General features: G+C 39.8%; 1 protein-coding gene across 5 annotated transcripts in view; it reads left to right on the top strand.

Annotated features, from left to right (window-relative positions):
- The window catches only part of CCDC38 (coiled-coil domain containing 38), a 45,180-nt gene that overhangs the window by 9,321 nt on the left and 9,290 nt on the right, over positions 1–26,569 (top strand). For all 5 annotated transcript variants that reach the window (XM_066261952.1, XM_066261933.1, XM_066261915.1 and 2 more), the window contains exons 3-13: positions 2,203–2,303; positions 4,002–4,167; positions 8,690–8,754; positions 10,860–11,023; positions 11,134–11,214; positions 14,203–14,366; positions 16,089–16,178; positions 17,316–17,373; positions 21,902–21,971; positions 23,977–24,128; positions 25,625–25,760. In XM_066261952.1, coding sequence (XP_066118049.1) covers positions 2,203–2,303; positions 4,002–4,167; positions 8,690–8,754; positions 10,860–11,023; positions 11,134–11,214; positions 14,203–14,366; positions 16,089–16,178; positions 17,316–17,373; positions 21,902–21,971; positions 23,977–24,128; positions 25,625–25,760 — 1,247 coding nt within the window. The remainder of the gene's footprint in view (positions 1–2,202; positions 2,304–4,001; positions 4,168–8,689; positions 8,755–10,859; positions 11,024–11,133; positions 11,215–14,202; positions 14,367–16,088; positions 16,179–17,315; positions 17,374–21,901; positions 21,972–23,976; positions 24,129–25,624; positions 25,761–26,569) is intronic.

Raw genomic sequence — 26,569 nt, 5'->3', positions numbered from 1 at the left:
CTGGATGACCATGTGCCAATCTGGAACCAAAGGCTCTATTCCTATAGAACAATGATTTTCAACCATTTTCATCCCTTGGCACACATAAACTACTAAAATTCTGTGACACACCAAAAACTATACATTTTTGCCAATCTGAAAAAAAAATAGGCATAATTTTGATTCATTCACACTGGACAACTATTGTTCTATTGGCTGTTGTCATTTTTTTTTATTTGACCATCTAAGAGGAAAGAGGCCAGTGCCCCTGACTTAATAGTCAGGTACTGCAGGTTTTAAAATGTTTTGCGGCACAGTGGTTCAAAATCACTGCTATAGAAGGGAGAATAGGTATTGGGGGACCACAAAATTATTTGAAAAGCATTTAAATAGGATTGGGAAATTTTTTCAAGGTACACTGAAATTGATCACCCAAGGAGGACAGGCTTAGAAATTAAAAAATAAAAAAGGAGGCTTACAACTCTGGAATTAAACAGTTTGTTAAGGGAACTCTTGGACAGAAGAGAGTGTTGGACATCAGCAAGAAAGTGGATCTCTGCACCCAAGTGGGATGGGAGTTTGATTGATATACATCGCCTCCAAGCACAGAGGTGGTTTGTAGCCAAGTGACTTGTGTATGTTAAGAGGTGAATATTCCAAAGCGTTAAACAACACAATGGGCCTACTTACCTGTGGAAGAATGTTCCTTTTAGGTGATACGGCTAAACCCCTTCCGAGCTGAACAGTGGTCTCTGTGGGCAACTTGCTTCTGAAGAAGGCCTTGGTCACAGCAAGCACTAGAAACCATTTTGCCTAGTGTAGGGCCATGTCAGCAATTTATTCTACAGATGTTTGCACAAGTGATTAAAGATGTATACAAGAATAGTCATCACAGCATTGTTTATAATAGCAAAAGACTGGGGTCAACCACAATGTCCATTGGTATGGGAGTGGTTGTATAAAATATGATACATTCAAAGAATGGGACACTAGATAGCTATTTTTTATGAGATAAATATATAAACATTGATGTAAAAAGAGAAACTAAATATATTACAAAACAACAACAAAAAACAACAACAAGATTCAGAACAGTAGAATAGTATGTCTCGGACAATCCCTATTTTATTAAAGCGTTTTCAGTATATTTCTTTGTCAAGAACTGTGAAGGCCTGGCTGGTTGACTCAGCTGTAGAGCATTGGCCAGTGTGTGGATGTCCCAGGTTTGATTCCCAGTCAGGGCACATAGGAGAAGCAACCATCTGCTTCTCACCCCCCCCCCCCTTCTCTCTATCTTCCTTTCTCTCTTCCCACCTCCCCCAGCCATGGCTCAAATGGTTTGAGCAAAGTTGGCTCCAGGCGCTGAAGATGGCTCCATGGCCTCGCTTCAGGTAATAGCTTAGTTGTGGAGCAATGGAACAGTGGCCGCAGATGGGCAGAGCATCATCCCGTTGGGGGGCTTGCTAGATGAATCCTGGTCAGGGTGCATGCAGGAGTCTGTCTGTCTGCCTCCCCATCTCTAACTTAATAAAAAAAGAAAGAAAGAAAACTGTGAGAAATCTAAGCTGTTACTGTTGCAAACATTCATATACAAGTTTTTGTGTGAGCAAATGTTTTCATTTCTCTTGGATATATAGGTAGAAGTAGAATGGTTGGATCATAAGGCAACTCTATGTTCAACTTTTTAAGGAATTGCCAGACTGTTTTCCAAAGTGGCTACACAATTTTGCATTCCCACCAGCAATATATGAGGGTCCAATTGCTCCACATCCTTGCTAATACTTGCTATTATCTTTGACTTCTTTTTAAGACTCCCTGGTCTACACTGAGAATCTCTCTAAGGGCGTTGGATATGTCTATTGTAGAGGACATGGTGGTGTAAGGGTAATGGTGGGTATATTGCAGGAGTGGGAAGAATCAACATGTTAATATCTCAAAATATGATCCCACTGTCTTGTAATAGTCTCCTTATCTACTTAGAGCAAATATAGGCTCGTTCCCCATGAATTGCTAAGCACTGTGCTCAGTGTCATGGGAAACAGACAGTGAGCGGTGGCTCCTGTCCCTGGATCCAGACCTCATATCCATTTGGGGAGGCGAGGCTGGCTGCATCCTCCTCCTCAAAGACCCACGAATCTCGCTTAGTTTACCCTGGCTGGTGGGAGCTCAAAAGAGGAGGAATGACAGAAGGTTTTCCTTCTTTCTTTTTCTTTTTCTTAATAGATAAAGTAAAAGACGAGGAAACCAAAAACAAGAGGCCATATAAGATCTCTTTCAAAGATCTCTTTCTTTTCAAAGAAAATGAAAGGGTGGCAAAGCAAAAGGTAAGATTCGATTGAAATCCCAATCCTAATTAATGTTAGACACATATCCTCTCATCCATTGCTTTTATGAATTTTGCTGGGTAAGGCATGGAGTCAACTGTTGACTTATGCACCACACACTGTCGCTGTGCTGGGGGACGGTGTGTACACACACACACACACACACACACACACACACACACACACACACACGACAGAGCAGCATCCAGCCCTTGGTAGGGACCTAATGATCACCCCCTACTGGAGGAAGACAGACATACCACTATAATCTACTGTGACAAGTAGGGTTATACCCTTATTTCATTGATTTTTTTTTCTTTTTTAATACTTGGAAACATATTATTTTTAAAAAATGTATTAGGGTGACATTGGTTAAAAGGATCATATAAGTTTTAACTGTACCATTTCTACGTTACATGATCTGTATATTGCATTGTGTGCCTATCACTCAAAGTCAGATCATCTTCTGTCGCTGTATATTTGGTCCCTCTACCTCCCACCCTCTTTCCTTTCCTACGGTAACCACCATGTCTATGTCTGTGTCCATGTCTATGTTTTATATTCCACATATGAATAATATCATATACAGCTTAGCTTTTTCTGAATTCACTGATTTGAAGGGCCACATTTTTTCACATTTTATCATTCCTGAAATTGGGATCCAGCTTATATAGATGGGATATCATACACAATTGGCAGTGCATCTTACAATAAGTAAGATCTTAGAGTTGATGAAGTAATCTTAGTAATCTACAGTAATGCATCTTAGAGCCGATGAAATATAGTAATAGAGGCATAAAGGAAATCTAGAGAAAGTGGTTGTCGGCTCTGAGAAGAGGGAGGAGTGGGGGGCGGCCGGGGTGAGTGTGCACGCAAAGGCTCCGCTGAGGAGATAAACAGGAGCGGAATTGTTAAGAATAAGTCAAAATTTTCCAGGCAGATCCAGGTAAGAGACTGTATATGTGTGTGCTAGGGAGGGTTAGGGGGGAAGGAGAGGAACTCAAAGTGAGGAGGGGGTGCCATTTTGAAACTATTTGGTATGAAGCTGCGTCTTTCCAGCTGTGCCTACAGTTACTCTCACTGCTTGCTTTGCATGGCTCAGATTTCACAAGGTTTGCTTTGCTTTTTGCTAGAAGGAAGGGTAATTACAGGATCTAAAAAAAAAAAAAAGAAGAATGAGGAAAATATCCAGGAACACTCAATAACTGATTTATCTATAGGGTGATGGTTTCACACATGTGTTCTGTAATGTGACTGAAAGTATCCAGAATTAAATTGAGAAAAGATTCACGAAATCAGGAAGCTGGTTTTTTATGTTTCCCGAGGAGGTCCGTTTCCTCTCAAGAGTTCAGTTCTGCAGAGTCATTCTTTCCAAAGCAGTGGAGTTTTCCAGTCCTTGCATTTGGGGTAATGCAAGAAGAGAGTGACAATAAAGCCAGAGCAGCATTTTCGGTTTCGTATTTGTTGTGTACGTGTTTATAGGAGAAGCTGAATGTTTTTACATTATGCTTCACTTCGTACGAGAAGGAATTAAAAACTAAACACGGTTCTTTAGAGATAAGAACTGGAGGTTGCTTGTTTAATGTATTAGTAATGAGAAAAGGACTTGCACAAATATATTTTATATATGATCACTATTTCAAGATAATATTATTTTTGGTAAATTAGAAATTCTTTTAAACTTTCTCACTTGGGCAGGAAAAAAATTTGAACCGCAGCATGAAAATTTACCAAAAGACTACTTTTTCATCTCGAATGAAGAGTCGTTCACACTTGAGCCAAATAGCATTCCGCTCTGACACAGTTTCTGGCTCACTTGAAAAATGTGGGCTAGATCCGGCTCTCATTCTCAGTTTAACAGAAGGTAAATCTAAATGACTGTTTTAAAACATTGTTTCAAATATTTACTATTACTATCAGACTTGGTGGCTTTTCTGGAGGTGAGACACGCATAGTGTGCTGTCTCATAATATGGCTGGGGGGTCTTTCTAAATGGGGGTTGAGAGTCTGGAGAAAATCTATTTTAAATAAGACATCGTACTTTCCCAAGAAACAGACTGTTACTCATTGCCATGGCTCTAAAGAAGAAAATCACTGCCAAAGTGACACAGCATGAAAGGTAGTGACTCTGGCTATTTAAATTCAGTTCTACATCTACATCTAGAACTGAATTTAAGAGAAGTCTTTCTAAAGAGAGGTCTTGACTGTCTGGGCCATACAACTCTCATATCCAGAATCAGAATGCTAATAGAATTAAGTAGTTTGCCTGTTATTGCAAAAACATAACCTGTTTTAACAACTTATGAAGGCAACATGCTAAAACACTACAAGCTATTATTTATTGCTCTATGAAATGGGGCAGTGTGGGACTCAAAATGTCATGACCATTTCCTACTTATCAGATTAAGAGGCGCCTACAAATGAAATGGAAAGCACTTTGAAGCTAGGAAGGCTAGAGTGATTAATACTAGGGTGATGGAATGATAAAATCTTCCTGCAAATTGAGTCACTCAAAATTTTAAATTAAAAATTAAGAAGGAAGGAAGGAAAGGAAGGGGGAAGGAAAGGAAGGGAAGGAAGGAGGGAGACTGAGTGTCCAGGATTTGCTGTGGTGACTTAAAAACATCTCTCTGGCTCCCAAAGCCCAGGCACTTTCTCAAACTGTGAAAAAACAAATTTTTCAGAGAACAAGGAAACCAGTTAGGAATGAACTTGGACTTAATTAGTATAGAAAAGGGAAGCCATGTCAACTTATTTAGAAGATCTTGGAGGTGCATATTCCACACCACTTACGAAAAAGCCGCAAAAGGATAGGCAGCATGGCGATGTCAGTGACTGTGCGTGGCGATGTCGGTGACTGCGCGTGGCGATGTCGGTGACTGTGCGTGGCGATGTCGGTGACTGCGCGTGGCGATGTCGGTGACTGTGCGTGGCGATGTCGGTGACTGCGCGTGGCGATGTCGGTGACTGTGCGTGGCGATGTCGGTGACTGCGTGTGGCGATGTCGGTGACTGTGCGTGGCGATGTCAGTGACTGTGCAGCTGAATGGGGAGGGCTGGGTTCAGTCTTGGGTCTCGTGCCTACATTTCACCTCTGTCGCACGGTGAACCCTACGTCATTAAGAGCACTTTAAATTACATATGATATGTATCAGAAAGAGTTCTGCACAAAGAGGGGTTAACTTCAAAAACCCGTCAGTCTAACAGTTCTGAGGGAGCTAGGAGGAATGGCATTGCAGATGACCCTTTCAACACCGCTGGTGATGAACAGAGGGGTTACCGGTCACTTAAACATAAAAGGCTCTTAAAAAGGAAATAGTAAAATTGTTTAGTATTATCCAAGGCAATCTGGGCTCTGTCAGCAGTGGAAATCAGGTGGTCAGTGTCTGCTGATTACACAGATAAGATATTTAGACATTTTCACTTAAAATTATAAAGTCCCCCCTTAAACTCTATCCAGCCAAGATTTGATTTGGGTGAAACCCTCACTCTCCAACCTTGCATGTCCTGCCTGAATTCTGACTAAAGACAAATGAGCAAGCGATCCCTACTTTGGGAGCCTACATTATTTTATTTTTGTGTAAACTACTAGGTCATCATCAAAGAAATTACACAGGTAACTGCCATAGACAGATCAGTAGGCTACAGGACAGAAGAGCCACTGCCACCTCCATGCAGTCAGCAGCTTGACTTTAGTTTTGCTCTCAAAGGGCAGCACCTCTGGATCACATCTGCAGGGAATTCTGAGGCCCTTTGACTTAGAGGAGCACAAGTGCTTTGGGGAAGCCTTTGTTATGCATGGTCTATAGGTCAAAAGAGCTGTCTGAGAGCTAGAAACGCACTATAACCAGTCTATTTAGAGTTGACAAAAGTCACATCAACTCAGACAGACAGCACCATGTTAAAGCAACCTGGAATGGTGAGCATAGCTATAATATTTAGTAAATTGCTAGACAGTGTAGGATTTTTTTTATGTTGAAATTTATTTTCATCTGACCCATCATAAATAACCAAATGAAAGCCACAGTAAGCCATTTTATTCTATTTTTTTCTATGTTTTAATACATTGAACCTGAATCTAATTAAGTATATAAGGGAGATTAAGGACCATGTTAAACAACGCCATGAGGATGCAATCTCCTAGGGTCCATGAAGTGGGGAATTCTACAGGGGCATTGACCTGATTTTTTATGTGTTTAAAATAAAAGGCATGGAGAAAAAGGAGCTGTGTGTGGAGAGAGGGAGGTGGCTGTTAAAGGATTTTTCAAAATAGACTTTAAAAATAGCTCAGTAGTCAAGCATCGGCCCCAGACGGGGTTGCTGGGTGGATCCCAGTTGGTGCACATGCAGGAGTCTGTCTTATTATCCCTCCTCCTCTCACTAAAAAAATTAATAAATAAATAAAAATGAACTTTAGTAGTCATACCAACCAAATTGACCTTTGTTTAGATTTTAGGGTTTTTTTTTAGTTCTAAAAAGTTTTTTATTTTTGAGATAGCTGGGGAAATTTGAACCCCAACTTGGTATATGATACTGAGGAATTCTTCATTTTGTTTGAGATGATAATGGTATTATGGCTGTTAAAATTTATTTTTAATCTGATAGTCACATACTAAAGTATAAAATATTTATGAATGAAATAATAATGGTTTGGATTTGCTTTAAAATGTTCCACTGAGGAGAAAAATAAAGGGTGACGATAAATGAAATAAGACTGATAAAATGTTGATAATGTTGGAGCAGGTGATAGGTTCAGGGTGGTTCATTAGATGACTATTTTTATGAATGTTGATGATTTCTATAACAAAAATTTTTTTTAAAGTGTTTAAAAATAAATTGTGCTAACTAGGTGCTTATTACTTTCATGTATGCTGTTTTATTTAAACCTCAACAAAATGCCGTTGGGTATTTTTGCCTCCTCTCTTTATCTGATAAAAATGCTCGGTAAAGTTGAGTTACTTATTCAAAGTCACTAGGTGGACACAGAATTTAAACCAATGCCTATCTGACTCCAAAGCTGGGTTGTTTGTCACCTGGCCTCACATATAATAATCATTATTACTACTATTATTGAAAACTTAAGTGATTATTCATTCTGAAATAATGATAGCTAACAATTATCAAGAAATTATATACTATGTGTTCTAGTACAAGTTGCCCCATTTCCTTCTTGCAACAGCACCATAAAGTCATGACTAACAGTAATATAGCCACTTAGGGGAATTTAGGCTATGGTCATAATCCACTCCTAAATTTTAGTGGTTCACAACAACAGAGCTTTATCTCTCATTCACTTTTCAACTTTGGTACTTTCCATCGAGTCCTGTACTGAAGGAACAGCTCCTGCCTGGGACACGGCTGGAGTTTGGACAGAGGGAGAAAAAGACAGCCTGGTGGTGGTTCTGGAAACTTCGGCTTGGGAGCTACACAGGTCATTTCCACTCCCCTCCTATGGGCCAGATCAAGTCAGTGGTCAAGCCTGACATCGATGGAGTGGGGTCAGGGGTGGGGGAATGACATAATCTCACAGAGAGGGACAGCAAGAATTTAAGAGCAATAAAATAATCTACCACATTTAGTATCCTGTTGTACGGAGGCTTGGAGAGGGTCAGTCATTTACTCATGATCCCACAGCTAGGAAGAGGCAGAGGCGGAGCACAACTCCCCTCCCCCCACTCCGGGAAGCCTGCAGGATTCCTGGTGCAGTGCTGTCTCCCTGGTTATTTATGAAATACGATTTTCTTTCTACTACTACTTACATTTTTATTAAAAAAAAAACTGTATCTGATATCACATTCTGATGGTTTTTCATGAAGCAAACATTATTGAAATGTAGCCTATATATAATTTTTCCAGAACAAAGAAACCCTGAAAGGGAATTTTGGTATTTTCTGTGGCTAGATGGCAAGCTGGTTGTCATCTTTTCCTTTCCGGCCATACATTTGGTTTGGGATTCTCAAACACACTTTGCCTAAAGACTTTGGTTTTATGTCTAGATAGAGCAAAAAGTTAAGATTTAAAACAGTTCAGTCGTAATTAGCACAGGCTTAGGAGTCACGTGCCCGTCCTTCCCTGGGTTAGTTGGGGAACCTTGGACAAGCATCTTGACATCTCTGAGCTTCAGGACTTCCTATCCTACAGGATGGGGATAGTAATAAGTACCCTATTGGGGCTATTGTTAGGGTTAAATGAAATGATGTTTTAAAGTGCCTGATAAAATTCCTGGTATATTATGGACAGAAAATAAATGGTAGTTACTCTTATCAAATTATTTTTTAAGTCCAGATACATGTTGCATGCAATAATTTAATTATATAGCTTTTATTTTATACATCTTTGAGAGATAATGAAGAACTAAATCTACATCAATTTCAATTTTCTTTAAAGGTACAGACACAAAGAAGACTATCCGTGAATTTATTAATGAACAGAGAGACAGGTTCCTGCTTGAGGTAGTAAAAACAATTTTTCTCCCATTAGCCAAAAAGAAGACTTCTTGCATAGAACTGACAAATTTTCACCTTGACATTTCATTTTTCCATTACATGCCCAGGTCTAGTGCCCTTCCTTCCTCTCCTCCCCTAAACCCACTTCAGCCAGGCTTTGGTCCTCACATTCCACCAAAACTACTTTCGTCAAGGTTACCGATGACCTTCCTACTGCTGAGTTTGAACTGTCCCTTCAGAGTCTTCCTTAACTTATCTTTCAGCAGCTGGCCCATTGGGTCACTTCCTCTTTCCTGAAACACTGTCTTCAGCTGGTGTCCAGGACCCACCATCTCTTGGTTCTTCCACATCACTGGCTGCTCACTCCTTTACAGTTTTCTTTTCTTGTTCCTCTTCTCCTTGCTCTCCAAATGTTGGAATGTCTCAGGACTCACTTCTCTCCCTGTGCTCCATCTACTTTCCTCCAGGGGCCTTTAAATTCCCCTTCCACTTTAATAACTTCCAAATGGGCTTCTCTGGCCTGACCCTCTTCCTTGAATTCCAGACTCACAAATGCAACTATACTACTTAATACTCTCATTTAGAAGCTCAACAGTCAGCTCAGACCTCATATTTCTAAAACTTGGCCCCTGCTATACTCTTCCCTACCCCTGAAAAGCTGCATCGCATGCAGTGCTCCCTATTTCAGTAAACATAAATTTCATTTTTCCAGTTGCCAAAAATATTGGAGTTATCTTCAACTCTACCTCCTTACAACTCATATCCAAATGTCCTTTCAAATACAACCATACCACACTACTTTTCATGACTGCCGCTGCTGCTGCTGTAGTCTGTGTCACCAATATCTCTTGCATGAATTCTCGTAACTTCTAAGCACTAGTCTCCCGCTTCTGCTATTGCTCCCTACAGCCTGTTCTCCATACAACATTCAGTCTATTCTCACCCATGCCCCTCCTCTGCCGAAGACCATTAGTGATTTATCTGGTGTCCAGCTCTCATCCCTACCACGCTCCCCTTTGCTCCATCTGCTCCAGACACACTGGCCTCCTTGCTGATCCTGGGGCGCATCAATGATGATGCTGCCTCAGGGCCTTTGCACAGAGGCTCTTCCTTCTGGGAGGAACATTTCTTCCTCAGACATCTGCATGATTGTTCCTACTTCTTTCCAGTCTCTGTTTAATTTTCACAGTATCAGGAAGGCTTTCCTTGGCTATATAGATAATGGCAACCCCTACCCTTACTCACTAGACTCCTTCTCCCCCTTTAATAGACTCCCCCCTCTACTGGAATGCATACCCCATAAAAGCAATTTTGTTCATTGCTCTGTTAACACCACTTAAAACAGTCCTGGCACACAGTTGTTACTCAATAAATACTTGGTGAATAAAGTAATAAATGAAATACGTTTTTGTTATAAACTCAAAGTATCTAATCATTGGTTGCATTTCTTTAAAATTATCTCATTTACATAGTTTTAGTTCATTTATATTATATGTGGCTTTGTTTATTTATAGTTTATTTTCCATGCATGGCATTAAAAACCCAAGTGGATTCTTATATTCTATACTAAAAAAGAAAAAGAAGCTTGATGTCAAAGCTGGATTCGGGGATCCAAATGGGGCTATGATCTAAACGGGGCTGTTTGAGGCTAAGCACCGCCCCTTGGGCTGGTTTGAAGGAACGTGTCACTAGCCTGGCCGCTGGACCAGATTCTCCCTCATTCTTCCTTTGGGAGGAGCCTGTGAGGCTGCAGACCGCCCAGTTAGTTGTCTGATGCGCAGAAAGTATTGGAGGGACGCTGTGGGAAATACAGGGACCTGCCCTTTGGAGCATTATGTAACTATTTTTGATTTGTGGGGTCCAGTCATTTTGGAACAGTATTAAGACTCTTCATAAAAGTGAGAGAGAGGAATTAGTCTCCCTTCTAATTATCTCCCCAATAAAATTCCTTCATGAAATAAAAGCTACAGCCCCAAATTTGGCCATACCACTTTTTTCTAACACAAATGATCATTTAAAATGCAAGTTATTTCCCCTTTATTATGAGACTGTTGAAATGTGCTAGACACGTGGAGTAATGTTCTCAATGCGCTTGTTTTCAATGTTCCTAGTACGCTCTGTCAACCAAAAGGAACATGATCAACAAGTATGAGAAACACATGGCGACGAAGGAACGGCAACTCATAAGAGCAGAAACAAAGCTCCAAGACGATGCAGTAGCCTTCGAAGAGTTCCTTCAACAAAATTACCAGAGATCTGTAGACGCCCTTAAAGTGTTCGTTTATTTCACTCCAGCCAAATCACTTTTTAACCTCCCTCTTTCTCCTTTTTAGTTTTTCAGAACACAACACAAAACAAACTAACAAATCTCTTGTAACTTTCCAGGGCAGCACAAGAAACTAGAAACAAACTCCAAATGACGGCTGAGCTAAAGAAAGCAAGTATGGAGGCACAGGCAGTAAACAAGTGAGACCTGGAAACGATCTTTTTCTTATCAAGTGTCCATGCCCCTTTGAACTGAGTAATTTCTGATCAAGAATCTTCTTTGGCCTGACTGGTAGTGGCACAGTGGATAAAGCGTCTGCCCAGAACACCGAGGTTGCTGGCTCTGAGTGCGGGCTCAGCATGGGGTCACTGCCTTGGGGGAGGTATTTGTCCACTTGATCCCAAAGTTCATCAGCTTGAACCCAAAACGGTCACTGGCAATGAAAAGGCCAACGTCGCTGGCTTGAACAAGGAGACCCTGGCTGGGCCCTAGTTGAGGCATGTTGGACAAGCAACCAATGCACAACAAAAGGGAAAGCAACTAGGGTTGCTTCTCACCTTCTCTCTCCCTTCCTGTCTCTCTCTCTCTGTCAAAAAAGAAAAAAAAAAAAAAAAAAGAAAAAAGAAAAAAGAAAAAGAAAGAAAGAAAGAAAAGACTCATCTCTGACTGTGTGTCAGGACAATACAGTGATCTCTGGCTGAAAAGTTTCTCCAACTTGTCAATATAAAAGCCAATATTTTAGTTGAAAAGATGAAAATGAAGTTGAGAGTAAACAAATTATTTTTTAAGTGTCCTTTTTCTTTCATTCTGAGGTACATTTCCTCCCACATTTTAACATCTCTGCAATGGGGATTCATTTTACAATTATCTTACAATTATAATTGGCAGTATTTTTTTATATTTATCCTTACACTTAGATAAACCTGGCATTTATATTAAAAACCGGGATCTATAACGACAAAAATACAGGAGCAGGAGTTGAGATAAAATGATAGTACCACTTGTCACTCTTAAAAAAAAAAACCCTAGATGTTTTCTTCTATGCTCAAGTGCATCTCACTTGATCTCATTTTAAATAAACAAGCTTCCTTCTGTCATCATCTTCAGACAGTAATTTCATCCTCCAGGAGACTGTAGTCCTTGTACTGAAGCATGCTGAAACTTTTTTTTGAGGACTGATGCTTAGCTTTACTTTAAAACCAAGTCCTAGACTTAGAGTTACATCCTCAACATTTTTGGGAGGACAACACTTGCCTGAAATGCAGCTAAAGAACAGGAGGGCAGTTCCTTTGAAGCCAGTTGTTACTAACAAAATGTAAGTTTCAAACCCATTCTGGCTACAGCAGCCTCTTCTCTGTTAGGAACCTCGTTGAAGGGGCTCCAATATGGAGAATTCCCTTCCCTCCTGCCCTCCACGATGTAATTAGAAGATTCTATTTACAGAACTAGAACAGCAGCCTCTGTGTTGAATAAAGTACTGTATTTAGGCACAATGGCTACCCTGTTAAACCCTCCAGAAAGCCTTTGAAGAGAACTTGGTGTTTTCCTGTCTCATGGTCTCAGCAAGGTGCAGGTGACGAAAGACAAGCTGGTAACAGAGCAAGGGGTGCAAGAGTGTGGCCCTCTTCTCTCTTCATGGCCCACCTTGGTCCTCCACGGCAGGGAGGGCTGGAAATCTGTTTACAAAGGGAATGGGGGCTGGTTCTGAAGCTTCTTCATGGAAGCTGTGCAATTCTAGCCATTTTAACCCTGTGCTTAGTAGGGCACCTGGGAGGCTTTCAATCTAAAAAGGAAATGGTGGTGACCACAGAAGAAAACATCCAGGTTTGACTCTTGAATATCACTCATATACCAGGGCTCGGGAAGGCTTTGACCAAAAGAAATACTGAAGCTGAAGATATTGTTATAGGAGTAATATTGATAAGGGTATTGAGGAGTGTGTAAGAAAGGCTCTGAGGATAAGTGGAGACTTGCTTTCATGAGGGCCTTTGTTGTTGTTTTAAATATTCCTTTTGGGTCCATTTTGAAACATGGTTATGGGAAAGTGCTGTGAGGCCGAGGAAAGGCTTTCAGTCCAGATTTGAGTGCTGGTTCTGCCATTCACCAGACAGATGACTTTGCAAGTCATTCATTTCTTCGTCCAGAAGACAAGAATGAGACTATGTACTTTAAAGTGCAGTACTGAGGATAGAATTGTATCTGTAGCGTGTCCTATGTATCACCCGGTACGTGGCTGGTGCTGAGTGCTAGCTCCTTTTCTTCTCCTCACTCAATGACCATCTTTGGCTGCTTTCTAATTTTTCCCTGTGTCTAATGTTGCATCCACCGGGCACTAGAACAAACGTCGGAGACTTTCAGGAGTTTAGATGTTACTTTATTGGCCAGTTTAACCTGTGCAGGGGCGAACTCCTATGATGTCCGGAGACACCGTGCTCACAAAGAGCTGCAAACGGAAGCCACGCCTGGCGCTTACAGCCAGGTCCTTATATATCCTAAGTGAGCAAACATTATACAGAAGCAGATGTGGCAGTTTAGCTATTGGCTAGGGAGGTCGCATGCAGCATAGCAACAGGGGCTGGTTTTAGTTTAGTGGCAAATTTCAAACATAAACTTCTGATAAGAGTCTCTGACCTTCTTTGTTCTCAGCCTCACAGGGGCCCTATCAGCACTCCCTGTTCCTTCAATAGTTACACTCTTGGCAGCCCCAGCATATCAGTACTCCCTGAATCTAACATCTAACACTTAATACAGAATTTCCCTCAAAAATAAATAAGTAGAGTCAAACTGTCATCAGTCTATCCTAACTGTGCATATCTTGGGGGCATGTTTTATTCAAATAGATTTCTTACAGGTTATTTCTTCTCATCTCTTATCATATTGATGCCCATATTTTTATAGCCATACTTAGAATTTTTGTTAAATAAATACAAGAGAATGAATTTTGTAAAACTTTTTATTATTATTGATTTTTTTAAGAGAGAGAGAGAAGCGTCGATTTGTTCCACTTATTTATGCATTCACTGGTTGATTCTTGTATGTGCCCTGACAGGGGATCGAACCCCCAACCTTGGCACATCAAGACAATGCTAACCAACTGGGATATCTGGCTAGGAAAAAACTCTGTTTTTAAAAAAATGAACATGCTTTCACAAAGATATATCTAATCATATATCTTCATTTCCTTTTAGTGAAATATCAAAAACAGAATTCCTTCTTAAAGAGTACATTAAATATGGACTTTTTCTGCTGAAATTGTCTCCAAAACAGTGGCAAATCCAACAAACGCTGAAAAAGATGCAGACATCAAAGAGTAAAGAAAATATGGATGGCACTCTTTCAAAAATATTAACAAGTAAGTCATATTCTTAATGTCAATTAAATAAATGTCCCTAGTTCTAAAATGTTCAGTTGCAATGTTTGCTTGCTGTTTATTAATTAGAATTTCTATTTCAAAGGATTCTCACTGTCTCTGATATCATATATTATTGATTTGGAAACTCCAGTTAATTTCAAATATAAAGCAATAAAAATATATACACGGAGCCATAGAAAATATATTTACAGATTATACACTAGCATACCTAGAACCCCTCACCCACAAAAAATGTGAAAAATTATTTCAGTAAGTGGACACAAAGTCAATTATATTTATTAACCTAACATATTAACCAAAGTAAACTAATGTTATTAATTAGAAAACGTACAAATTAAGTCCAAGAAAGCAACAATAACCTTAATTGTGTGGCCTGAAGATTTGACAAATAGAGAAATAAGTCGTGTTTTTAGATAGAAAGATTAACAGTGTAAAGCTGCCAATTTTTCTGAAATAAATGTATATACTTTATGGAAATATAATATAAATGTGACTAAGTCAGGGACTTGGGTGTTGGGTTGGGGAGAACTTTACACAATGATTCTGAGGCTCATCTAGAAAAATAAATACTTTGAAGGAAGGGTATTAGAAGGTAATTGGGGGGCATTACTAATCCTGTAAGATATATATTATGACAGTCTCAGAAGTTAAAACAGTATAGTACTGATGTTTAGAAGTCAAGTCAAAGGACCAGAAACAGATCCTATTATATATAAGAATTTAATGGCTGATCAAAATGGGGTCAAAAGGGAAGACTTCTGCTTCTAGTAACTTTGGGTAACAAGAACCAGACACTTTCCTGCTTTCTGAAAAATCTGAAAAACATATGAAGCAATAGTTTTCGGACATTGGACATCATTGACAAAGGAACCCCTCAGAGAGAGGATATATGAGATGAGCCATATGATGGTCCCGGGAGAGTTTCCAGGATGCAGCTTAAGAAGGGGGAGCCCAAGTGGGCCAGTGGCCCCTGTGAGTTGAGAAGACAGAGCTAGGGTCTGGGGAAGGCCCAGGGGCTGAAGTTCCCAGAGCACAGTACTGGAAAGGAGAAGGCTACTCAGAGAGTTCTGAAGAGCTGCAAACTTGTCAGCTGAAAATTCTGAGACTCTGGGTAAACTACAAATAGGGGGGAATTTTGATACATGGTTGTTGACATGTATCAGCATACCACAGATGGTTGCCCTGCTCTGTTCACTGTACAGAGTATGATTAATTTAGATCGATGTGTATGAAATAATCGAGCAAGCACAGTGATGGCACTTGAATAAAACTCAATACATGGTGTTTGACAAGAGAAAAAACAAATGGAAAGGAAAGTGAGAAGTATTTGCATTTAACAGCTTACCGATTCAGTGCTGCTAGACTTGCCATCTAACTAGAGGGTGCTCAGGAAGCTAGGAGTCACTCGGTCCAGGAGAGTGAATGGCTCACACTGGGATTTTAGAGGTTACGACTGATGGGGGAAATCGAGACCTCCCTGTGCCCTGCAGGCCAGTCCTCATCCATTCTTCCTGCTCCAGAGACCAGTCCTTGCTGTCTACATCATACATGTGCTGCGTACGACGTCCCCACCTCATATTTCTAACCCTGGAAGCTTTTATAGTAACTCTACCTTCACACCAAGATCAAGCTCTCATTCTCAGAAGTGGGGTTTTTTTTTGTTTTGTTTTGTTTTTACTCCTCTTTATTTTTCATTTCTAGAATTAAGTTTAAAGAAAAGAGAGAGCAGTACTGAGGACACCAGGAGGCTGTCATTTTCAGAAGAGTATTCTCCGGGAAGATACAGCCAAGGTAGCACAAGGGATTTGAGACTTCACTCACAAACGTAAAACCAGAGAAGGTGCCCATCTCAAAGGCCCTACGAGCTAACCTGGCAAAGAGGGTAGGGAGAGGCAGGCCTGCTGTGGTTTCAAGACAGAATAGCAGAAAGAGTGGTTGAAAGTCATGAGCACTGGTGTGAGCAAGGATGATCTGAGGGTACCTGGGGGCCACTGGATGAAAAGATCCAAGACCATTTTTGCTCACTGCTTAGTTTCAGACCAGTATCAGGCATAGGCATGGATGTGTGGGGATCCAGTGCATGTAGCTATGGGGGGAGCAAGTGCATGGGTCACTTGTATGTGGCAATGGTAAGTTTCTCCACGAGATGTAATGAATGAAGTGTCTATCATATTTTTCCTCCAGTTAAAAAAAATCTGATTAGAAATGTATATGACTAGGTAAAAATAGAACTGTGACTTTTATTTCACAATTCATGTCCCTGATTTATGACTTGTATCATTTTTTAATTTTTTTATTTTATTTTATTTTTTATTTTTCTGAAGCTGGAAACGGGGATAGACAGTCAGACAGACTCCCGCATGCGCCCAACAAGGATCCACCTGGCACGCCCACCAGGGGGCGATGTTCTGCCCCTCCGGGGCGTCGCTCTGTTGCGACCAGAGCCACTCCAGCGCCTGGGGCAGAGGCCAAGGAGCCATCCCCAGCGTCCGGGCCATCTTTGCTCCAATGGAGCCTTGCTGCGGGAGGGGAAGAGAGAGACAGAGAGGAAGGAGAGGGGGAGGGGTGGAGAAGCAGATGGGTGCGTCTCCTGTGTGCCCTGGCCGGGAATTGAACCCGGGACTTCTGCACGCCAGGCCGATGCTCTACCACTGAGCCAACCAGACTTGTATCATTTTTGACAAATGCCACCCTCCACCAGGGTGCCTTTTATTTTATCCTTATGCTTGGAATCCAATTTCAATAGAATAAAAGAGCTCCGTTTTCTATGGGACAATTCTAATAATTTTAAAAAGCAATGGGCATTACCTACATATACAGAAAAATGACTATCTTGCATCAAATAAAAAGGATTAATTTCTAATATGTTATTGCTTTTCACCTCTACCATCACCAATGACATGGACTTCGCCTCAACATTTTGAACAGGGAAACTACGCTGGAAGCCTACAGGCAGCCAAGAGAAGAGCATATCATCCATACCAAAGTACAGCACATACTTGATGAACTCTTGTAAACTGAATGTTTTTCAGCAAATATTTCTTTTAAGCCTTTAACGTATACACCACGTAACCACACCCACTGTGACAGATGCTGCAGGTAGTGGTGGCTGTTTCTGTGTGCTCCTGAGGTGACTGAGCTCTTACAGGTCTCCCTGTATTCTTCGAGAAGTGCCTGCAACTGCTATTTGCAGAAACTGCCTGCCCCCTGCAGCCTGGGGGTTTGCCTTTCAGAATCTTCCGCCCAGTTGTTTAAGTTACTCTGCTGGCCTGTGTGTTTGCAATTCACCACATCATTCAAAATTGCTGCAATAGGACCGTAAGACATTTTTGTTTCAACCCTGGCTACCCCAAGGGAGCTTTGAGAAAATATAGTGATTCCCAAATTGGGTACACCAACCCCAAGGCAAGGCTCTGGGCCAGCACTACAGAATCCACAACTATCATACATGACAAAAGTCAATACACTGTGCTCTGAAATCCAGGGAGCACTGTGGCACTTAGCAGTCACTGCTTTATTTTATTTTTAATTAAATGTTTATTTTGAGGCAGTTGTAGATCACAAGTAGTGGTAAGAAATAATACAGAGATCCCATGTACCCTTTACCCATTCCCCCAATGATAATATCTTGCAAAATTGTACTATAATACCAGGGTCGGGATATTGGCAATGCTAGTCAAGACACAATCAAATATAGAACATGCCCCAAGGATTCTTCACGCTGCCCCTTTAAAGTCACATCCTCTTTCCTCTCTCCACCTCCCCTTAGCCCTTGGCAACCACTAAACTGTTCTTCACTTCTATGATTTTTATCATTTCAAAAATGTTATATAAATAGAATCACACAGTATTTAACCTTTTGGGATTGGATGCTTTAGTAAGCATAATTCTCTGAGGACTGATCCAAGCTGTTGGGTCAATCAATATGATTTGGACGCATTGCAACTTAATTATTCACTCATTGAAGAACATCCAGATTGTTTCCAATTTGGGGTTATAATAAATAAAATTGCTATAAATATATTTACACTTTCCATGTTTCACAGTTTTCATTTCTCTGGGATAAATGCCTAGAATACAACTGCTGAATTGGATAATAGATCTAAGTTTAGTTTTTAAAGAAACCCAAATTGTTTCCCAGAGTGGCTACACCATTTTCCATTCCCACCAGGAACGTATGAGGAATTGTTTCTTTACATCCTCACCAGTATTTAGTATTTTTACTATTTTTTATTGTAACTATTTTGATAAGTGTATAATCTCATTGTGCTTTTTAAATTTGCATTTGTTGAATTTTTATCTAGTAGCTAATGGTGTTGAATATCTTTTCATGGGCTCCTTTACATCTTTATCCTGTTATATCCTTTAAATGACTGTTCATGTCTTTTGCTCATTTATAACTGGATTGCTTAACCGTTGGATTTTGAGAATTCTTTATATATTTAGATACTAGTACTTTGCAGTTTGCAAATATTCTCTCTCAATCTGTAAACTGTTCTTTCATCCTAAGAGGGTCTTTTGTAGAGCAAAACTTTCAAATTTGGATGAAAACCAACTTTTCTATTTTTTCTTATATAAATGATGCTTTATGTCAAGTGTAAAAACTCTGCCTAATCCCAGATCCGAAAGATTTTTTTCATGTTTTCTTCTAAAAGTTTTATTGTTTTATATCTAAGTCTGTGATCAATTTGGGGTTAAATTTTGTATAACTTTTAAGGTTTAGATTTTCTGTTGTTGCTTTTTTTTGAGTTGGGATTTTTTTGTTTGTTGTTGCATGTGGATGTCAATTGGTCCCACACTTCTGCTGAAATGGCGTCTCCACGGAATTGGTTTGCACTGGTGTCAAAAATTAGTTGGGCATATTCATTCAGATCTATTTTGGATTCTCTATTTCGTTCCACCTCCACCAGTACCACATGGCCACTATTAGTCTTGAAATTAGGTAGACTGATTCTTCTTTATTCCTCTTTTTCAAAATTATGTTAACTATTCCAGTTCCTTTGTCTTTCCGCATAAATTTTAGAAGAATTTTGTCTATACTTACAAAAACTCTTGCTGGAATTATGATAGGAAATGTGTTAAATCTTGTTATGGGTTGAATTATATATTTCTCCTAAAAAGATATGTTAAGGTCTTTAACCCATGATATCTATGAATGTGACCTTATTTAAAAATGCAGTCAACTTAGAATGAGGACATTAAGGTGGGCCCTTAATCCAATATGACAGGTGTTCTTAAAAACGAGAATAGACAGAGACACAGGAAGAACACCATGTGAAAACAGAAACATAGACCGGAGTGATGCATCTACAAGCCAAGGAAGCCAAGGACTGTTGGCAACACAAGAAGCTAAGAGAAAGGCTTGGAACAGATTCTTACCTGGAGCTTTCAGAGAGTGTGGTCTTGCTGGCATCTTGACTTTGAACTTCTAGCATCCAGAACTATGAAAGAATAGATTTCTGTTGTTTTAAACCACCTCATTTGTGGTACTTTGTTACAGCAGCCCTAGGAACTAATACAAACCTCTAAATCAATTTGGGAAGAATTGACATCTTTCCTATGTTCACTCTTTCAATCCATGAACACATTATGTCTCTCCATTTACTTAAATCTTTTTTATTCTTTCATCAACCTTGCATAGTTTTCAGCATATATGTCTTGTACGTATTTTATTAGATTTACACCTATTTCTTCTTTATGTATTTTTTTCTTTTTCAGCAGTTGTAAGTGGTGTTTTCAATTGCAGTGCCTTTTGTGTTTATTGCTAGTGGGTAGAAATACAATTGATGAATTTTTATCTTATATACTCTGACTGTGCTGAACTCAATTTTTCCAGAAATTTTGTTTTTGTTCTTTCGGATTTTTTTTTAAAGATTCTTTTAGATATTCTACATAGACCATCGTGCTATCCGCAAATAGTTTTACCTCTTTCTTTGTGATCTGTATGCCTTTTATTTCCTTGCCTTGCCCTACTGCCGAGGGTAGAACTTCCTGTATTGAATAAGAGTAATGAGAGCAAATATCATCCTTGCCTTGTTCTCAGTCTTCAGACGATCCAAGTTTCACCATTAAGTGAAATGATAGCTGCAGAGTTTTGTAGATTTAGATTATCAAGTTGAAAAAGGCTCTCCATACTGATTTTTCTGTGTGTTGTTTTGTCAAATGCCTTTTCTGCATCTATCAATGCGCATGGTAATATGCAAACACCACATCCACTCCCTCACAAAGCTCATCACTTACATAGTTCCTTTTGTTCACTCAACAAATATTGAGAAGAGAGGCGTGAAGCGTAGTATCATATACTTTCTCAGCGGATGTTTCCCAAATACTCATGTCCTATGGCCCTTTGTTTCCCACACCTTACTTCCCATTGCTTTTAAGCCTGCTCCAGGTAGCTGTTTTTGTCCCCTCAAACTCAATATGACAAAGCAAATATTAATCTTCTTACTCCATCGTTAAACGGTTTTTCCTTCCTGTTAGTGCTACCTCAATATTCCAGGTTCACAGACTACACACGCTGGAGTCATCCTTGTCGCTTCTCTTTCGGCCCCAGGAGCTCTTTCTATTCTTGGTTCCCATGATTTCATTCTTTCATGTCTAACTGTCCTCCCATCCCCCACCCATCTATTCACTTTTCCCATTCTCACTACCATCTAAAGTTCCTATTTTTTGTTCCAATCCTTTTCAATATACCCTTAAAGAATTTTTCCATGGCCACTTTGCAAGCCACATGATTATTCTTTAAGGGTGTATCTTATCACCCATTCCCCAGCCAACATTTCCTCGGCCTGATTTAAAAAGTACTATCTGCTCTTAAAAAAACAAATATTGTACACTTGGGGGATACAAGCTTTGTTTTGAGCCCTATGGCACATTTAGCTTTTTAAGACTGCGTTAGCCTGACCAGGCGGTGGCACAGTGGATAGAGCATTGGCCTGGGACGCTGAGGACCCAGGTTTGAAACCCTGAGGTCGCCAGCTTGAGCGCAGGGGGTCGCTGGCTTGAGCATTAGGTAACTGGGTCAGCTGGAGCCCCCCAGTCAAGGCACGTAAGAGAAAGCAATGAATGAATCAACAACTAAGGTGCTATAACTATGAGTTGATGCTTCTTACCTCTCTCCCTTTCTATCTGTCCCTCTTCTTCCTTTCTCTCTTGCAAAAAACCCAAAAACCCAAAAAACTTAAAATGAACAAAACGGATATGGCAATGTAGATTGTCATGTGTTTCTTTTTTTAAAAAGCTGCCTTACTTTATAGATGCACTTCAAATAACTGCTACTGTATGGTACGTACAGCCCTTCCTTGCAGTATCATTGTGCCTATGCCACCTCTATCTGGGTGAATCTTTTACATACTCATGGAATCCGCTATTCCTGAAATAAGCCATTCCCTAAAAGGCTAAATAGGCTATTGAAAAAACTGTTACAATTAGGTTCCAAAGAAAACTTAAAAGTGAAAGCAAATCTTTTGACAGAAAATGGCTCAGAAATCAGGTATTCTCTTTTTCTTTTACAGCCTCTCTGAAAGTATAGGTTCAGAAGACAGTCTGGAATTCCTTTTAGATGATGATATGGACTATGATCTGGTAACTGGAATCTATTTCTTGATTGAAATGTTGTTTGGTGAAATATTCATTTCTTGTTTTAAAATTAAAATTTACTGTTCCAAACATTCCATAACTTTCCAGAAGAAAATATGATTTTGATACTGTCCCCCAGTTATACATATAGTTCATCTTTGCCACCAGGTACTTTATGAAAAATAAATGTAAGTGGGTAATAATTTAGGAGATATATATTATCTATTGTCTTCCTGTAAAAAAGGTAGCCACTTGCTGACTGCTTATCATTTTACTGGAGCTTGAGGTGTATTGGGAAGCTGAACTGTAAGATAAATTGACCTTAAACAAAACAGCCCAGCCCTGGCCGGTTGGCTCAGTGGTAGAGCATCAGCCTGGCGTGCGGAAGTCCTGGGTTCGATTCCCGGCCAGGGCACACAGGAGAAGCACCCATCTGCTTCTCCACCCCTCCCCCTCTCCTTCCTCTCTGTCTCTCTCTTCCCCTCCCGTAGCCAAGGCTCCATTGGAGCAAAGTTGGCCCGGGCGCTGGGGATGGCTCCATGGCCTCTGCCTCAGGCGCTAGAATGGCTCTGGTCACAACAGAGTGATGCCCTGGATGGGCAGAGCATCGACCCCTGGTGGGCATGCCGGGTGGATCCCAGTCAGGCATATGCGGGAGTCTGTCTGACTGCCTCCCTGTTTCCAGCTTTAGAAAAATACAAAACAAAACAAAAGAAAAAAAACAAAAACAGCCCTTCAAGGCTACAAGATGTCTTTGAGCTAACCCCATCTTAAATACAGCTACAGAAACTCAAAAGGAATAAAAAACACTTTAAGACACCAGCCACTGGCTCTGGCCGTTTAGCTCAGTCAGTTAAGAGCACTGTTGTGAAATAACAAAGTTGCGGGTTCGATCCCCAGTCAGGGCACACACTGGAAGCAACCATTGAATGCAGGATGAGTGGAACAACAAATGAATATTTCCCTTCCCCCACCCCTCTTCTCTCTGTCTCTTAAAAAGTGAATAATAAAAGAATTAATAAGAAATAGAAAAAGCCTTGAAGCATCATCCTGAGGTTGCCGGTTTGATTCCCTGGTCAGGGAACAGACAGGAACAAGCTCAATGTTCCTGTCTCTCACTCCCTGACTCTGATCTCAAACAAAAACAAACAACAAAACATCTTGTATGATTACACACCTTACCCAAGTCATCTTTCTTTTATTATCGTGATTAAAAAACATAAGATTCACCATCTAACCATTTTAAAGTGTATTGTATGCAGTGCTAACTATATGCACATTGCTATGCATCCGATCTAACTTTTTATCTTGTAGAAGTGAAACTCTCCACCCATTGAACCCTACCTCAGCTCTAGGCAACCACTGTTAGTAGTTTCTAAAAGTTTGATTACTTTAGCTACCTCATAAAAGTAGAACCATGCACTATTTACCTTTTTGTGACTTGTTTCACTTAGCATATCTTCCAGATTCATCTGTGTTGTAGCCTATAAAATTTAATATTCCGTTGTACAGATACACCACATTTTTAAAATCCATTCAGCCTTTGGCTGCAGGAAATGATTAATATGGGTGTATGTATAATTACCCAAGTCATCTTTCAAAAAATTTACTTAATATTCCTAAAATTTTGAAAAATATAATTAAAATGTGGAGACAGAAATTTTCACTTTGTGTCCTTCACTTAGTCTTTATCTTTCTGTTTCTTCTCCCTTGCCCTTCCCTAGACCTCTTTCCCTTTTTCCTGCTCATCGCTTCTCCATCCTTGCTTCTCTTTTTTGCACCCTCTTCTTCCATTTTCCCAATACCTTTCCTCTTCCCCAGCACCTCAAACATCCGCTCCAGAGGGGCAGCTCACATGGAAATATGCTCCTTTGCCATTTCCTATCCACATCTTCCTCATAATCAGAATGGTATTCCAGAATGTAATATATATTTTTCTAGGTAAGTCACATAGTACACAGGCAGAAGAATATTTTTAAGTGAATTATATACTTCATTTCTGATTGACTAGGAGCCAGAGATTTATTTCAAAGAACCAGAAGAGTTACTTCAAGTCCTCACAGAGCTGGAAGAGCAGAATCTTACTTTGATACAATATTCCCAAGATGTAGATGAAAATCTTGAAGATGTTAATAAAAGAGAAAAACTCATACAAGATAAAATGTAAGTGACGGAAAACATGTAGATGTATTCTATTAAGTGATTTCTAACCAGAGACAGAGTCCAGCTTACTCAATGTGTGATCTTTCCTTGTGGTCTCTCTGCATTTTAGGGTGAAATTTTTATTAATAGTTTACATTATGGGGTGTAAAGAGTTGAAGTTATATTTACACAGAATAGACTGGCTTTAGTTTAATTTTAATTTCTACTTCCTTCCACTTGTCAAAATATTTTCCTAGCTAGCAATAATAAAAGATTAAAAAGAACTAAAGCATCGGCCCTGGCTGGTTGGCTCAGTGGATAAAGCATCAACTTGGTGTACCAGAGGTCACGGGTTCAACCCCTGATCAGGACACATATGAAGCAGTCAATGAGTACACAATTAAATGGAACTAAGTAAAATGTGTTGATGCTTCTCTCTCCCTTCCCCTTTCTCTCAAATCAATGAAAAAAAAAACCCACAAAAGAAACAAAGTGTCACCTATTGCCTTAATTTTTGTTCCCTACAATGTTCACCCTATCATCTGCCTAATCAAATTATGTTTTGGAAGATAATGCTAACACATGCATTTTCCTTGGCTGTGACTCTCCTCAAATTTATATAAAAAAGTTTTGTGATTTACATTTTGTTATGTACATATCAACATATCAGGACTAGGATAAAAGGAATTTCTGTCAGGAAGGAGGCTGGATTTAATGACTCACAAAATTCCTTCCTATTGTAAAATATTATATCATTACAGTTGATAAAACAGTGTAGAGTCATAGAGAACAGATCTTTATATCTACTCATTATAAAAATGTATAGAAACTTTTTCAGAACAGTTGTCTGGGCCAGAAGATGGTAATCTATCTAAACAATAGGTCCAAGTCCATTGAACTTTGGAATGTATTAACTTTAGTAGTTATGAACCTAAACATCATGATCTCACAGCCACCCATCACCACTTACAGCCTTTTAATCTGTGTCTCCTCTCCCAATCCTCACAACTATGGTGCCCCCACTCCTGACAATATGATTTTGGGGGAGAGTGGGGGTATGGTTGGCAGGAAAAGGGGATCTACGTCAGAACCCAGCTCTAGATCTCTATCAGAATCTCTAGGAGAGGGAGTCAGGAGTCTCTATTTTTAACCCTGGGCTCCCAGGTATTCTGACTTACCAGCAAAGTTTGAGGACACAATAGATCTCATTACAACTCGAGATCCTGACACTTCGACTTTGCTGCTTGCTCTCTATTATGACACAGGGAAACCACAAAAGAAGTAGAGGGGAAGAAAATTCTTCCTGATGGAAGTTAAACACCCCTTCTATGCATTTTTCTCATTTTAACCTGAAAAGTTGCATGTACTTTGGTAATGTCTTAAAATAGAAACTTGGATTTGGCTTGAAAGATGCTAACACATGATCTGGAAGGAGTGTTGAAGCTCCTAACTGATGGTTTATTTCATTAAACCACACATTACAGACAAGGGTCACTGTCTTGTTTCTTTTGCAATAGAAATAGCAACATCGATTTTCTTTTGGAGCACAAGAACATGCTTAAGGCTAGCTGTGTGAGAGAAGAGGAAACAGCAGCAGAACTGGAATTAAGGTGCAGGCTATTTAGTTTTGGAGAATTTAATTCAGAAGCCCAGGTAAGCAATCTTTGCCTACAGTGATTTTATTTAGGCTCATAATAATAATCTGCATTCCCTGTGTACTAAGCATTGGAATGGGAGAATGAAAATGAACAAGCTCCAGGTTGGTATCAAAGGCAGAAAACCAGCATGTAAAAATTTAAACAGTAGATAGAATGGCACTGGGGTTCTCTTAAATGTTGCTTTAATTATTACAAAGTATGATGTTAAGATTTTACCCCGTAAATGCAATTCTTTTAGTGAGAGTGTATACATAGGAAGTAGTTCACTGCCTGTGATCATTTTGGTAGTGATTTAAGGAGCAAATAACTAAGAAGCACTGAATGGAGTATCTAACACTCAGCTTGTAATAGATCTCGGCCTCCTTTGGGCCTGCATAGATATATTATCAGAGCACCTATAACACACACCAGTGTACCTACTTACTTACATTAGTTTCTTCCTGCTGGATGCAAACCTTCTTAGTTTAGTGTCCCTAGAGTGCTCAATAGATGTTTGTTGAATGAATGATTAGGTTTGTAGACCCACAACTCTAGCTAACATTGGTTTCCTTATAAAAATCTCAAATAAAATAAAACTTCATGCTAATATGTGGGGTTAACATCACATTTATGGTTATGAACTTGATTTTCAAGCAGAAGAAGATTCGGGGGAATGCATTAGTAGATGATTTTCCTTCCCCACCCACAGGTAGGCAGTGTTACAAAGAGCACCCTTCCTACACACAGTTCCTTGGGTGGTACAACACCCTGAGTTAGGAGGGATGGGGTTGTGCACTGCTAGGGCAAGAAGTGTGATGACATTTA

This window comes from Saccopteryx bilineata, chromosome 1 (genome assembly GCF_036850765.1).
Source record: "Saccopteryx bilineata isolate mSacBil1 chromosome 1, mSacBil1_pri_phased_curated, whole genome shotgun sequence".
Taxonomy (NCBI): Eukaryota; Metazoa; Chordata; class Mammalia; order Chiroptera; family Emballonuridae; genus Saccopteryx; species Saccopteryx bilineata.
This window is presented reverse-complemented; position numbering and strand designations above follow the sequence as displayed.